The 16,868-nt window shown below is 35.3% G+C and overlaps 3 protein-coding genes across 3 annotated transcripts; 2 read left to right on the forward strand and 1 right to left on the reverse strand.

Moving 5' to 3' along the window:
• The first annotated feature begins 1,243 nt into the window (after window positions 1-1,243).
• On the forward strand, window positions 1,244-3,083 carry LOC128239438 (uncharacterized). The gene has a single exon (XM_052956069.1). It carries the CDS (start codon window positions 1,830-1,832, stop codon window positions 2,799-2,801), a length of 972 nt encoding a protein of 323 aa, XP_052812029.1. The 5' UTR covers window positions 1,244-1,829; the 3' UTR covers window positions 2,802-3,083.
• Window positions 3,084-6,158: 3,075 nt separating this feature from the next.
• On the reverse strand, window positions 6,159-11,837 carry LOC128236673 (cilia- and flagella-associated protein 298-like). The gene is made up of 8 exons (XM_052951697.1): window positions 11,772-11,837; window positions 11,057-11,217; window positions 10,590-10,757; window positions 10,214-10,281; window positions 9,425-9,583; window positions 8,498-8,629; window positions 8,023-8,118; window positions 6,159-7,481 (listed from the first exon to the last, which is right to left on the reverse strand). Exons 2-8 carry the CDS (start codon window positions 11,193-11,195, stop codon window positions 7,371-7,373), a joined length of 873 nt encoding a protein of 290 aa, XP_052807657.1. The 5' UTR covers window positions 11,196-11,217; window positions 11,772-11,837; the 3' UTR covers window positions 6,159-7,370.
• Window positions 11,838-12,618: 781 nt separating this feature from the next.
• LOC128236619 (stress response protein NhaX-like) lies at window positions 12,619-16,013 on the forward strand. Its single transcript, XM_052951597.1, has 4 exons — window positions 12,619-12,749; window positions 13,508-13,576; window positions 13,876-13,988; window positions 15,270-16,013. Exons 1-4 carry the CDS (start codon window positions 12,668-12,670, stop codon window positions 15,483-15,485), a joined length of 480 nt encoding a protein of 159 aa, XP_052807557.1. The 5' UTR covers window positions 12,619-12,667; the 3' UTR covers window positions 15,486-16,013.
• Window positions 16,014-16,868: the final 855 nt, after the last annotated feature.

The following is a 16,868-nucleotide window of genomic DNA, read 5'->3' on the forward strand; positions in this document are numbered from 1 at the left end:
GCTTAAGCATGTATCAATGCGGCAATTACAATTTAAATTCGGACATCATACGAAAACGTAATAGGAGCATTGTAATACGTTTTGAAAGAATTTCAATTTACATCTTATTAATAATATAAAAAAGATACAAAGAGACTGTCCTGACAATACTTTTCATTTGTAATCCTTTTAAGAGCATTTATTCATATTAATTGTCATATTTTCTTTTTTCTCTTTGTTGATTCAGGTCTAAATCCTAACAATTGGACTGTGACTATTCATTTTTCATGATCAAACATACTATTAAAGGCGCACAATATAGGTTGATGCATTTTTTTAATTATTATTCTAATGCATTATCATGTTTAAGTCATTTGACCAAAACACAGTCTTGATTAAGTACATGTATTCTTGAATTAATGACCACGCGGCCAGAAAATCCCCAATAAAAAAAATAATATGTATATCGCTTATATTTTTATCTGTACCTGTTACATATGTTTTTGTTTTATTTTGATCATTAAAGCTTCAAATGAGTCAGAAAAGATTCAATATAAACATTTAAAAATCAAAAATGCATTTGGTGAACTTATGTTGTTCGCCTTTAAGTAGTAAAAAACCAACTCGCTAGATTTTAGGTCTTCTTTCTGATAAATTTAGCTTTTGGAGTACTCGAAGCAAATTTTGATAAATTAAACTATGACTTTTCAAATTTAGATCCAATAAACTATTAAATAGTTAAAAATCACTCCTCTAGAATATAGGTCGTTTCTTGCAGCTTTTTGGGATAAACATTTGGAATACTCCACTAGCGGCCCCAGGGGGGGGGGGGGGGGCACCCGGCACAACACCCCCTCCCTAAAAAGTTTAACTTTTTATTTCAATATAGAAGAAAAATGGAAATAAAACACGCACATCATGCACCGTTTCGGATCAGGAATAGTTAAAAATTGCACGGGGAGTACCCCCCCCCCCCGAAACCTACCTGCCAACAGTTAAAACCAAATAAATTTCTATTCGGATGGAGTGGAACAAGTCAAAATGTTACGCCCCTAAGATACACCCCCTCTAACGTCGAATCATGGATCCGCCCCTGTACTCGAAGAGCGATTGCCATGATCGATGGATAATCATCAAATCCCTTGTTTATATTTTGGATTACTAGTGAGTACACAACGTGACTCGTTGGATGAAATGGTTTAAATAAATGAGCTACGAATAACGATTATTGAATTAGAAGTAGTTGACGTAGCATCGTATCTGACGCAGGAGTTAACTTAAACAGCTTAATTGTTATCACATAGTGTATTAAAGATTATAGGGGAAAATGTGGAAAATGGAAGAAAAACAAATCGGTATGGTGCAATGAGATCAATTTTAAACCATGAGAATTTATTGAACTTTGGAACTATCCGGTACGTATATCAATCAGTAACGGCTAAACATGGCATCTACACTTCAGATGATTTTCAATTAAGATGCAAATGAAATTGGACTTAACCATTCAGTGCTATTTTACAATATTCTGAGATATCTGAATAACGGATATTGTGGGTTTGATACGTTTTATGGTGTGATTAATTTTAATAACCAAATGTGATGTGAAAGAAGGTTCATGGTTATTTAATGCGTGAACAGTAAACTGATTAGGCGAAAAGTATGTAATAGAAACATAGTGTATGGATACAGAACTCAATCAAGTCTTCAAAAGAGAATATTGTGTCAATAACCGGTTATAAACGTTAAAAAACAGCTGACAAAGAAAATATTTCATCAAGGTTTTACTGTCGGTGGAACCCGAGTTAACAAGTTTTGCAGCTGTCCGCTGGATATATTTAAAATATGCAAATATGAGCGGTTGTGCACACAGCAGCCTTTCTGGAGTCCTAGGCACAGCCCTTTCGCGGCTTCTGCAGGAGGCGGTTCCGGAAACCGACATAGACACTCGCTCCCTACCGGAAACGCGCGTTATATTGGAGACTGAGCCGTCTATTCTGCAACAGGCGCAACTCAGTGGCACTCGAGATGTCGTCTGCAAAACTCCCGCCGAGTATAAGGCAAACAAACTGAACAGAAACGAACAGATTAAATTGAATAGTGTACATTACCGAGTCACGAAAGAGCAAGAATTATGTAAAAGACGACTTTTGCAGAATGAGAAAATCATGAGAGCCAAAAGTGCTAAAATTTCCGAGCGCCTTCGGACTATCGAAAAATCGTCATTTGAGGATGATCTACGTTCACAGTTAACATATAACAGACCGCTAAATGGCGGTCAAACCCGAAGCAGGCGGCCACACTCCTACCCGGAAACAAGATCTGAACTCACGGCCGCGAGATCGACGCAATGTCCGCTATGTGAAAAGATTCAAAACATTATTATGATGTATGAATGTGAAGGGAAACATTCAGGAGTTCTTAACGGAGCCAGGGGGCACTCCGTATGTATGTTTTCGGACGATCAGGCGAGAGCATTTCTTGAAATCCTAGAAAAGAACATTGAGAAAGTACCACCACTGAATCCGAAATTACGCGCTAGTGGTTTACTTGAACGCTCTGAGCCACTTGAAGCTTGGAACGACACCCCAAAACCTAGGTTACGAACTCCTGTGGATGTTACTAAAAGGAATGTTAATTTTCGGATAAATCAATTTTGCGCAGATTTGGATGCGCGCAGGAAGGGGGGAGAGGGAATTCCTCGGGAGGTGCAGGACGCCGTGGAGAGGGTCCGTCTACAGAACGCGAGCACGCGCAGGAAGACCGCGCCCAAACACTCCCCCATTGTGCAAGAGGCTATGAAGATACTTCAGCTGCAGACATAGGTTGAAGAGCCTCATTTTGAAAGCGCATTTGCAGTCTAACATCGCGATTGTTTCAACTGCATGGATAATTTACCAAATGGACCCTTTAATGGTCAATTACTTGGCTATTTTTTTTATCCAATCGAGATGTATACAACAACGGCTAACAGTAAAAATACAATAGATATAAACATTTTTAATCCTATAACTCGGTTTAGGAAAGATAAGCAACCGGTCATTATAGTATCATATATAGACATATAGTGTTCTCATATGATAAGCATTATTGTATATAATTGTCGTGTCGGGGTTTCACTTATCTACTAAGTATTATCTGTTAATTGGGAATACACATGTATAGCGAAAGGTTTTTGTGAAATAAAGTGTTAATTGACAACCATTTGCCTTATAAAATCCAAGCAAGATGCCCTCAAATAATTGCTGCTAATATATATTGAAACGTTTTTATTTTATTTTTTTCAAAATAAGAGTTATTGTTTTTTTTTGTTATCCTTGTATATTTTATGTATTTCTAAAGGAAAGGCGTCTGGTGAATGTAATACATTGAGCAGAAACGGCTCGGCTAACGAGTTTATTTAATAAATGAAATAATATATTATGCTTTGTGCTAATAGTGCGCAACATGTACGATATTTCATTACAATCGATCTCATTTATCATAAAATCATTATGCAATTCATTTATCATTGAATTTAATAAGGTGACACTTAACACACAACAAACTTTAATTGCCTGTTAATAATTTAAATAGGTTTACGATGAGGTAATAAAACATGATATTAAGCCAAAGAACCAATCTGAGGTCATTTGTGAAATTTGTTGATCATAAAACAAACGTTTTTATACGATTTCCATTCGCATGGTTATGTTTATGGTAAATAATTTGCCTCTTAGCATTTGACTGAAAGCGTGAACAAATATTTGCTATAGCCTGGTATGGTATTGTACTCAAGTTATGCAAGTCCGTGTGAATGGTTCATTTTCTTGAATAATGATGAAGTTTAATATTGAATAAACGGACTACATATGCCTTTGTATGTTTCATTTGATCCATGAATATAATTTTAGTGTGCTAGCTATAATGGAAATAGTTTCACCGAAAATTGCTTTGGTTTCAAATGCAAATACTACATTTTTTGTTTAATCATTTAACACATATTTCACTCGAGCCTAAGGGTCAACTGCAAACGCAAGAAATGCTGATGCTTTGTATTTAAGGTATCCGACCCAAATATAAACTATCAAGTGGTATTTCATAAAACACATACTAATACTAAAGTAAAAAATGCAATTGAGTATTTTTTAAATAGCAATGAGTTGTACTAAATTACATTTTTTGCTGTCAAACAATCTTGACCACAATTTAAATCCATATAATCTTTGACAGAATGGTCTTATTACAAGTTTTTAAACATATGTGAACCTTTGATGTTAAGTGGTAAAATGAGTTGAGATTGAGTTTTGACTTAAGTCTTTTTGTAATATTGGTACCCAATGTTCAAATAGGATTTTCGCGTTTCATGCCATTGACAAAGGCATTTGGTATTATTTGAAAGAGAATTCCTTTCTAGTCACCAGATTGTACAATTAATGACCTGAAACACATTACAGATAAAGTTATGGTGGTTTGTATTTTAATTGATATTTAAATTGAAATAACATAATAATTTACATATTCTTTCGTATGAAACCAAAATAATATGGAGTAAGCAAGCATCAACATTCCACATTAATGTACATTGAATACCTTAACAGTAAAACCTGTATTAAGAATCCACCTTTGGGAAAAGGTCAAAGTGGTCGCTAAAGACAGGTGGTCGTTTAATCCTGGTAAAAAATGTCCGCCATTTAAGCTTTGTTTAAACAGAGGTTAGTTATATATCTTAACCGCCACCCCACACCACCATCAATATCATCATCATTAAAGAAGAATTTTCAAAGCGCCGCTTACATTAAGCTGTGTTTAGAAGAAATATATTGACAATGAGGTGAGCTTTTATTCAGTACAAGCTACCTATAAAATTTCATGGTACAATGTCAAACCGTTTTGTTTTTGATAATATGCGGTTATATTCTTCCAAACAATATTATCTACGGTATTGACCAACTGACAGATTGAGGTCATACACTGGTCACGTACAACTTAGCACTGGTGTTTCATGGCCCTAAATGAATTGCTATCAAGTAATAGTGCAGACAAAATGAAAAAAATAAATAAAATAAAATGATTTGCTATCAAGTAATGATAGCAAATAAAATAAAAAACACACAAAAAACACAGAAAAAAAACACTGAAGGCATCAATATTGACATCCAAATTAATAGGGGTAATCTACTGGTCAATGGCATCATATCATAGAAGTAGATGAAATCCTTATTCATTATTGTGTTGTTAAACATTTCAAACATCAAGATAGTGTGCCTCTGACTTTGGGCCAACCCATCCTAGGGTCATATGCTGGTTAAGTTTCATGGTCCTAGGTCAAAGCGTTGTTGAGTTATTGTGCTGACAAACATGAGAAAATGCCTGGCATTGACCACTTATCCCAAAAAACAGTTGTGGTCATTTAATGGTCAGGAACAACCTACCACTCAAGTTTCGAGATCCTAGGTCAATCTACTTTTAAGTTAGTATGAAACAAAGTTTCCAAACACTATTAGCTGTTTCCTTGACCTACTAACTCCTTAAATAACAAGTGCAACCTACCACTGACTTTCTTCAAATACTGTTGGCCATGTACTTAACCAACTAACCTCTGAAATAAGGGGTCACAATCTGGGGAAAAATAACCTACCACTGATCGAGTAACATGGTACTAAAGCTATTGAAAACGTTGAGTTAATGTGTGGACACTGTTGGATGTAATCATGATCATGACATATTATTTATATCACAACATTGTCATCTTTTGGTTAAGGGTAACATACAAGTGAGGTTTAATTGTCTTTTGCGAACAAGACTTGATCTTTTGACCAACTTGCTATCTGGTCTGGATGGGCATGATTTGCAAACCTATATGCTCCCTTTTTCTTAGGCATTCAAAGGGGACATTAAAAGACAGTGAATAAGGGCATAGACTATTGCTTGTAATCAGAACATCAGAATCTAGGTTTCCACATATTTTGACATTATATGACGTTTATTTAATCACTCTGTAACATTTGACAAAAGTTTGGCCAATGGCCACAGCTATGAACAACCCAATTTCCATAACCAATTGCATATCCTTCACAAGAAAAGTATATGCTTAACCCGCTGAAACCTATAGAATCTGTCTTGGTAATGAGGAGTGCCAATAAGTGCAGCAAATATTTTTTTTCTACGTGGTGGGTTCAATGCCTGAGTAAATACCAAACTTAAATTTGCATCTTAAAATGCAATTTATTGTTTCAATAAATATCACTCAAATAAATATTAAAATTGATATTTACAAAAATTCAAGTGTCCTTAAGCCCTGTTATGCTTGCATTATGATTACCAGATTGAATTGCCTTATAAATCTTGAAATAGTTCAGACGTGCATTCATAACATCTCGTAAAATAAATAAAGCGCAAAAGTTTCTTGATACAGAATTTATGTTAACCAGGTATCATTTTAAGACAAAATCAAATGATATAAATTAAATAAAATCTTTTAAGATAAACATTTACCATTTGAACATTATATTAAAGCTCATTTTAGTAATAAAAAACAAGTGCAGACAGGTCAACTCAAGTTTTACACTATGAATTTCAGTATATTTTGTATAAAAATATGGAATATTTGAAGCTACTGTTTTAGTCACAACACAAATATTGTTTTAATACTGTGTGTATTAAAAACCCCCCATTTAAATGAAACTTCTTTAAGTCACAACATAATTTCATAAATCTTGTTTTTGTTTTGAAATACCTAGAACTATGATCTGAGAACATTGTAAAACAATAGCTGGACTTGCATGCTATCATACAAAACTGTGGTTGAACTTTTAGGTAATTTACTCCTATTCAGTTCTTCCTTATATCTTTCTTTAATGGAAATATACACAAAAGGCTGACTGGTCAGACATTTGTTAAAGTTAAAAACATTGTTAACTTCATCTTTGTTAACTTTCAAATATGAACTGCGCTTAATTAAAGTAAAATGGATACTCATGTGATCTGCAGTGTTTCTAACTAGATTTAAGACAGCTGATACAGCTGTACTTGTTTTATTTAAATATATGAACACATTATCAATTAAATATTTCAAGTTTAAATGTTAACAATGATCTCGTTAATCACGCTGTTAACTTTAACAAAGTTCTGAACAATCCGCCCATATCTCTAAAAAAAATCCCATGTTCATGGCAAATATAAGCAGAAAATTTAGGTGATCCTTGATAACAGTTATGCTGGTATGGCATTAGTAAACTGCTTTTATGATCTGGTTTATATCCTTCATGCTGGTGGTACACTTATCCAAACATAATGTACAACAGTTATCAGAAAATGTTCCATGAGTTCACATAAATGTAAAATGCAATCAACATTGGACGGCAATGCAGCAGATCTCAGAATGTGTGGTCTGTGGGGAGTGATTCAGGGTGTCACCGGGGTCCCCACTTGATGTCCTTGAGACCGTGGAAGTTACGCTTGAGGGCGTTGTTGTCCGCCCATGCAGAGTCTAAGTGTGAATCCTCAGCTTCCTTTTCAAGTTTCTGTCAAAATACAAGGAAGGCATTTAAATCAAAATCAAATTTAAAGTAATATTGTTTCACATATGTTTCAGTTCCAGTTTACATGTAACAATTTACCATTAGAAAAATATCAATATCTGTCAGCTGGAGAATTTTGTTACTGTCATTAAATTTATATATCTGGTTTACCAAAAGACAAACATAGCTGTATGAAATGAAAGCCAGAAAAATACTAAATACTGTCAAGTTTAAAAAAAACGGCTGAATACACACTGTTTAGAGGTTTATCTCCTTTCTTAAACGTCATTTAAAACCTTGGCGCACCTCATAACATAATTGTACTCTTCAGATACACATAATTGTTATTTCATCATGTGAATGCCATTTCCCATATTTCAACATACGCCAAAATCAGATATATGTGGACCAAAGAAATTATTTTGAGAATCTTATTCATACTTGGCCTTGTCCGAACGAGTTCTTTTCACACAACATTCAGCATGCACCTTTTATTTGAAATATAAAAATAAAGAATTTAAAAAATACTTAAGTCTAGCCATACTTTCATTTCCTCCTGTTTTCTGTAGTAGTAAGCCATCATCTGCTTCTGTTCTTCCTCACCGACTACTGGCTCCCGGGACGGACAACCCTGGCCCTTCTGTAAACACATCCTCAGTTTACATCTATTTGTATATTTTAGCTTCATTTAAGGGACTAAAAGATTGGGTGTAATATTAAAATATACTTCACTGAGTTATCACAGAAATCAACATTTTCATGAGAGGTTTCCGATACACTGATATTAAGCATCAAAATCAGCCTATCTGCATGGATGAGAATCAATAATGGCAATGTTTAAAAATTTAACAAATGGTCTTTCTGTTCCGTTTTACATCCCCTTTTTGGTTTGTTCTTTTTTAAAACAAACATTCATCTTAAATTTGCTTGGCTTGTCCCTGTTGTTGTTTTTTTGCATTGTTAATATTATTGTGAGTTATTAAGTGGGTTCTTATGTCAAGATGGTTAATAATGCTGACCTTCTGAAGCTTGGCAATGACCTTGGTTTTCTCATTCCTGCCAACAAAGTCTTTGATAGGTCTCCCACGCATCATCTCCTTGCCAGAGAACCACAGTGATGCCTCAGCTTCTTCAATTATGTCCTTTGAAGCCTGAAATAGAGGACATGATCTTGTGATAAAACTTTGTGGATATTTCCTGAGATGCCTTAAACATGGGACAAGATTTGGTAAAAAAACTTAGTGGATATTATAATCGTAATATGCCTAAAATATTAAAGATATTCAATTGTAGGTAGGCATAAGCATGTGTACATTTAGTACAGCATCATTTTAATTTTAAACATGTATTCTATTGACCCTAGAAAGCACAGCAAGTGGATATCAATGATTATCCATTTGTCTGTTGGCAAGGGGCACATCTTAACACCAGATTAAGCAAGAGTAATAAAAATTGCTTCTTTAACTTGTTTTTTCTTGACTGATGCTCTGCTTTGAGGGTTGTACTGGGAAACTTGGGTGTACTAAGTACAAGTTAAACCCAGGAAAGTTGTCTCCTGTGTACTGGTACTTTACCATGGACAGTGTAAATTAAAGAACCAAAAGGTCAATTGAAATAAGAACTAGGGCACACATATAATTCACATGGAATCCCTAGTGTCTCCCACAACCATTAACGCTCTGCTGTTCTTTAAGCAACAACCAAAGCACTGTTGGAAATAAGTAAATTGTGCTTCCATGAGCTATCTAACATCCCAAGATCTGTATGAAATACACACATACATGTATACATGTACATGTATGCAAAAGGTTTAATGTTTTTACTATTAATCACTGCTGCCACCTCTGAAGAAGACACTTAGACTTTGACAAAGCCTAAACAGTTTTTTTTTCCAGAAACAGACACGTAACAATAACTAAACTTAGTTGTTTAAAGATAATTCCTACCTGTGTTCCACTGAGATCTTCGTTATTCTCAAACTCCATCTTAATGTTTTCATGAGGGGGCAGCCCCATCGGGTAGACAATGGTCACTGCTCCTCTCATAATGTCTAGGGCCTCTTGGACAGTCTTCTGGGTCACCATTTCATTCGCAGCTACTTTCTTCTGCAATGATAAAAATTACTTCTGAGGAATTGTGTAAGCGTACCATCAATTACTGACTGCAACAAACGTAAACAGCTATTTCATTTTAAATGAGTTTGAGCAAACAATAAGCATAGATACATACACTTAGGTTGTCCCAAATATGAAATGTAATAGGTACATGTATGACCTAATTAAGCTTAAAGGCACTCGCTTATGTTTTTGTAAAATGCACTCTTTTTTGGTATGCCACATAAGAAGTGTTAACACTAAGATACAGACAGCTGAAATCATTCAACAAATGTTGATGTATTCTCAAACATTGTCTTTGAAGTCCATGATTTTGAATAGCGATAGTAAAGCAATTCAACAAAAGGCTTAAAGGTTAAGTTATCCCCAATGTATGTATTTGATTCCTTGTGTGCATGAGGATTTGTCGTCTGTTTTCTATTTTATCCTTGCCTGTACTGTCGTGGGTTTGCTTCCCACTAAGAACAGAATATTTGTTTATACTTTGAATGTATTCTTTCTACAGTTTCTATTTCAACAAGTTAAATAGTTAAATTATAATTGTTTTCAGATGCAAAACTGGAATAAATAAATGGTGCCAAAACATGAAGGAGTCCCTTTGGGTACAAGTAAGGTTCTTACCTTAGATATCATGTCCTTCGCCTCTTTACAGGTTTTCTTTAAAACTTCAGCCATCTTTTCTGTAGGGGCTAAAACAGAACAAAACAAAATTTATGACAATGTTACAATGCATTCAGAATACATTCATTACTTTTGAACAAAATAATTTACTCAGAGTCCAAAAAAGGATCCGTTATAGTCATGTTCTTTCAAGTACATCATTCTGTTTCTTAAATCTGAGTTGACTGAAACCTTGTACAGTTTCAACATTCAGGGTGTTTGTCTATACACAAGGGATATTAAGCCACTGCCGTACCAGCATTGAACTAGTATTTTCTTCTATGTTAGGAATGAGAAGAGAGCAATGTAATATTGAAACTATATGAACACAATATACCTTGTCCATTCCTGCGTCCAACTTTGTCTTCATTTACAACAACCCCTCCCTGAGGAGTGCACTTCTCTGCCCACTCATCTTTCAGTTTTAAATCATGAATCTGCTCGTCTGTCAGTCCCTGCATGTTTGGTGGCAAAGTGATACCGTGTTCAGCCAGATCATCGATTTCTGTGAGAGAAAAAATGATTATCATGTATGGTTGATTATAACATGTTGCAGCCGAAGATGAAATAAACTATTAATGACAGAAAGTATATTTAATTCAATACCCCTAGTATCCAGCTGATGTTTTATTTCTCATCAAGAAATATTCAGTGCATCTAGTTCAATCTCGGAAGTATTTATTCAAATTTAAAAATGTGTTTAATAATTTTGAATACCTGAAGATGTTAACATATACCTGTGACCAATAACAACTCCTACTCCCAGAATATACCACAAACAACATTTTGATCAAGTGTACAGACCTGCTGTGAGGCGCTGAACTTTGAGTCTTCCATTGTATATTGCTGTAACATCTGCCATGACATCATCAACACTTGTATCTACCGTCGTCTCATAGAGAAACTGGGCTTCATCTCCTTTCTTGATTACAAGACGCACCATTTTTATTCCTTGTTAATGTTATCTGAAATCAACAGCAAAATTATTAGCACACTGCATTCCACAGGTAAACCTGATAATTATCATAATAGCAACTTTACTTAAACACTTTACAGGCACATGTGTAAAAACAAATAATTTGATATTGAATAACTTTAATATAGATCATACATATGTTCCCTTAATACAAAAAACATTTTTATTTTAATTTAGTAATTGATAATAAAATTATTATTTTTTACATGTTTATTTATTTTCAAAATAAATTAAATAAAAATCAAAGTTACTAGTTAAGTAGAAATGTACTAGTAATCAACCAACTATTTATTTGAAAGTTATTTTATATTTTCATCTAAAATATTTCATTCAGGCCTATCAAAACACTGACGTTGCCATAGCAATGCAACATGTAAAATCCTATTTCCAAAATTATAAAATCAGACATTCTGATATTTGGTAATCATGGTGAAAAGTTGCATATAGGACACGAATCTAAGGAAATACCATATTTAATAAACATATTTTATAATTTAACTTGATAAATTATTGTTATACTATATATAAAATGTCAAAATTTACCTATAAATCTGGAAAATTCTAAAACGTGAATTCAACCGGATGTTTACACCTCGCGACAACGATTTGGTAAAGCTAGTACTTTTATCAAGACATAACGGATTTTCAACTAACGGTCAAACAAAGAAGTAGTTCAAAGTTAGATGTCACATTTAATAGTCCAAATGGTTGTAGGTGGACGGATTTTTTACGATTTTTTATAAGGCAAATCCTTTACAAGAAGAATGCCGTTTTGAACATCTATTAAGACTTTAATAACATGTCCTTGGTACATAGTAAAAAAAGTGTGATATTATATCTTTTTTGTGGACGTATAGAGAGACAAACATTTGTGGCCTAGTGGTTAGAGCGTCCGGGGCGGGGGTGGAAGGTTCGGGCCGCACAATGGGCGTTATCTGAAATACTCGATTGTAGTGATTATTTATTTTTTTTGAAATTCCAACCACGTATCACAGGATCTTGATCAGACGTTTGATAAATTAATTGGATATGGTCCAATCAAGAATGCAGTAAAACTCGTGTATTTGTGAGGTATTACAAGCAGCATTTTAAGCTATTTCTTCATTAACAATATGTAATTTAGAATGAATTATGGTAAAATTATCAAGCGGTCACGTATACTTTTTAATGAAAACAAGTCTTTTCAAATTCAATTAATATAAATGCAATTCTATAAATATATATTTATGGTGTAACGTAAATGGACTTTATGACTTGAACATTCAGCGGCATAGATTACTTTAAAAAAGAAACAAAATATCGTCACAAACTATATTGTGTATCTAAATATAAACCCTTTGTCATGCATATCGGAAATATCGAAGCCTATTGAGCTGATATTATCTGTTACCCCACATCTTGTGGTTAGGTTAACCTTAAGGATATTTGTGCAAATCATCATGGCAGAGGCGGAAGGGACCCACGGACGCATTATCCTGGTTGCAATGGACGGAAGCAAACACTCCAAGCATGCATTTGAATGTGAGTCTTCTTTAAATACTTTTAGGTTCAAGCTTGGTCTACGCGAAAATTTAAACTAATTTCATGTTATTGAATGATCTGTCCGAATAGAACAGATAAAGTATAGACTTTAAATAATCGGTGTCTAGTAAACAAGTATTAATGACACTTATGTTAAATGTCGTTTTTGAGTTGACCGAACTGCTTGCAATGCACATGCTTGATCATTGTTTTATAAGCCACACTTTCTTACTAGTAATCAGAAACATTTGATATGCGTTTAACATTGTGTGATTCGCCACAGAGAGGACACAGTTAAGACCAGACATGACTTGATACAGGATGCTGCCATTTAAATAAGACAGTAACTTGAATGATGAGATCCATATCAGTCTTGCCTTGTGCACCTCCATTTAAAGATGCACTCTTACTCCTAAATAAGATTTGCCACATTTAATACGATTGCTTTAATATACCCAAAGGGCTGAATAAATTATGATACTTATGAAGGTAAGTACCGAGTCAAATTTGAAAGAAAGGCGCAGAAAACATGAACTTTCTACCTTATGAGCCGATAGTAGATCACAGTAAATCTTTTAGCACTCACCAATCATTTAATATTTTTGCGTTTTCAGCTATTAAATAAACGGTTACAATCATGTTATCAGTAATTTATAATTTCCATAAATGCATAATTTAGTATGTAGTTAAAGGTTTATCACTTAAAGTTTATGTTTTTATATACATGTGTATGTATTGATTTTGAGTGTCACTTTAAGGGTTCGCGGACTACCTATACTGCCCAACCGACCGTGTGCTGCTGGCGTACTGTGCAGAGCCAGTCCACAGTGAGTACAACGCTCGTATGAGTTTACTAATGCATTTGTACTGATATGATTCTTACAGATGGAATTATTTTGGTACCTGCTGTTTCATTGCAGTGAGTCATTTAACTCATATTAAACTCCGTTTCCAGAGCAAACGACACATATTTCGTAGTTTGTAAAGATGAAGATATGCAACCCTTGCATACTGGTTCATCACATGTTGAAACACGACTTGTCTCTCTATGAGCACGGTGCTGATGGGCGAACCTATGGTGGCACTGCCACAACATGCTCAAAAAAATAATTCTCTTTGTTTTCAGTCAGCACGATAATGTCAGGCGACCCTATGATGGCCCGCCAACTGCTGAAGCAGGAGGAGCAAAAAATAAAGCAAATCTTTGACAGCATCGACACCATGGCCAAGTCACGCAATGTAGGCCGCTTCCTCACGACATTGTGAACTTTAATTAAACAGGCCTGTTTATCTGTTAATTATACCTCACTATAGAACTTTTCGAAGCTCCTCGACCATTTTTTTATCGAAAACAACCTCGGATGTATATGGACGGTTTACAATGTCAGAAATCGGGTATTTTTAAGTCCGCTGCAAGTAGATCGCATAGTAATTTAATTTCGCAGATAAACTTATTAACTTACCTCTTGGGAATCTTAATTATGTTTGCAATAATATACTTCATTGGCAATAAATTTAAACTTAGATCAAAACATACATATGTCGATCACAGGTGCTTGGGTATGTCTACCTTGTAGAATTCATTTCTTATGCGTGATTGGCCAGTCGATGTTATCACGTGATTATACATATACTCGATTTATTTTTACATTTTGGTATTTTTTCTACAATTATGACATCAAAGATCAAAACATTTTATACAATAATTGTCCTGAGATTCGTTACAGAAGAATACTTTTTTTGGTGCCAATCTGGTGTACAGTCAGTCCCTTTAATTTTGTTGAATTTCAAGATTTTCTTCTGCTGATTTACGTGCGAATTTTAATTGATACTTTAAAATTCTACACGGATTTTGTTCAGTTTAATACAATAGACTGCCTTGAGGGTGACACTGACAGAGCATATTGTCAATAACAATTCGGAAAATACATTCGGAACTCCACGGCCATTTTCTATCGAAATAACCTCGGATGTATGTACATCAGTACAATTAAGTAGTTCGTTTATTAAATGTAGTGTTTTAGCTTGCATTTTTATATCCAAGCTTTGAATTGATTACCAATGAATTGTATTAATGCAAACGTAATAAAGTTTACCAAGAGTTAAGTCATCAAGTTTAACTGCTGTATTGAGATTACTACGCGATCTTCTTGCAGCGTAGTTAAACTGTACCGATTTCTGACATTGTAAACCGTCTATATACATGTACATCCAAGGTTGTTTCCATAGACAATGGCCGAGGACTTCCGAATGCATATATCGCTCTCAGTCGTTAATTACCTTAGAGTAATATTTTTTTTGATACATTTTTGTGTGAACTTAACTTCAGCTAGTATGCAAATTAGCTCAATGTTCAGATAATAATAATAATAATAATATCAAATTCTTGCGATTTGTGACGTTTACACATATAATAGCTTTACGATTATTGCAAATGTCTAAATAAGATCCTTTAATCCCACAGTTTTGCGGCTTATTCATCAACATAATTAGGAACAATTCTAAGTGGAACTGTTTCAGGTGAAACACCATTTGTTGCGGCTGGATGGAAAGCCAGGCCACGCCATTGTGAAGGAGGCAGAGAAGCAGGGCGCCACCCTCGTCGTCACCGGGAGTCACGGCACAGGTATCGTCAGGAGGACCCTAATCGGAAGCACTAGCGACTTCATTATTCACCACTCGCACGTGCCCGTTCTCGTCTGCAAACACGAGGACGAACACCATAAACTGAAATAGCACGTGGAAAATAAACCTCCAGATATCATAAATAATTGACAGAGTCAGCGTAATGCACCAGCCAATTGTAACCACGCCCCCCCCCCCCAGGTCCGGGGAATAGCGGGTCCCTAATCCCGGGTATAATCTCCGCCATGCGGGGACAAACTGCTGGTAAAATCCCCGGCAAATGACCCCCCCCCCCCCGGGAACATCCTAGGTAAGGCCCATGCATTTCCGGCGCGAAAACAAAACCACCGCATTCACTCGGCACTGCGGGGCCACCTGGAAGGTAAAAACACGACCCATTTCCCCCGGTATATTCCCGGACCTGGGGGCCGTGGTTACAATTGACTGGTGCATAAAAGTGGCATGAATGATTCATTTGTTTTGTAATGAGCAAGCAGTGTTTGCTTTTGTAACATCCTTAAGAATCTCAAAAACGGGTAACAAAATATATCATCTTTTAATCAGGTCATTCGGTTGATAGGCATTGCATTCGACAGCTTTAATTTGCATTCGTTTTGTTTTGTTTTGTATTGTTTTGTGTGTACATGGTGAATAATTTCAATAAATTAATAACAATATTACAATGTTTGATGAATCGTTTACAAAATATTAGTTATAATTGAAACCGATAGCATGAGGGCTGTTTGCCAGTTATGTAGAGCCGTTTTAGTTGAATAAAGGGATAGAAAATCACTAAACATCCCTTGACCGGAACTTATCAGAAACCGTTCTGATCGATGGTCGATTTTGAAACACATGTATAAATAAGTCGCCTTTTCTCAATATTTAAAAAAACAAAACATTATCAGTGCCGGTGGCTGATCCAGCATCTGGTCAAATAACGGGTACCGACTGCCTTCTTGCTAAGCACCCGGCATAACATGTACTAATACATGTAGTAAAAATAAGAAGAGCATTTTTTGACTGCAGACTTGGAACTTTTTCAGAATTCTTAATGCAGTAAATAAGAAGTCCGGCACCCAAGTTGATAAATCGGCCTGATGAGTGTTGTTTGCCCATTGTTACTATATGCGGCCTAGTGGTTAGGGCGTCCGTCTACGGAGCGGGGGGAGGGGTCTCAGGTTCAAGCCACACGCGAAAAAACCTATTCTGATATGGCTGGTTGCTGACCCAGAAGCTTGTTAAAAATGATTTACTTCCTGCCTGGATATCAGACCATTCAAGCTCTTCAAAAAGAAATATGCAAATATTCATAAAAGTGGTGGCGTTGTTGCCTTACTGTTGGCACTGTGGAGAAGTGGTGGCGCCTTCCAGTATAATTTGCATGTGAAGTGAGTTTATAATTGAGCATGTACCCACATGTGCCAAGGTGTTTAAAAATATAAACGTTACGCTTGTTCTTTGTCTGGCTTAAAAACATGCTAAATGTTCTTT

The sequence above is a fragment of the Mya arenaria genome, chromosome 6 (assembly GCF_026914265.1).
Source record: "Mya arenaria isolate MELC-2E11 chromosome 6, ASM2691426v1".
In the NCBI taxonomy this organism is placed as follows: Eukaryota; Metazoa; Mollusca; class Bivalvia; order Myida; family Myidae; genus Mya; species Mya arenaria.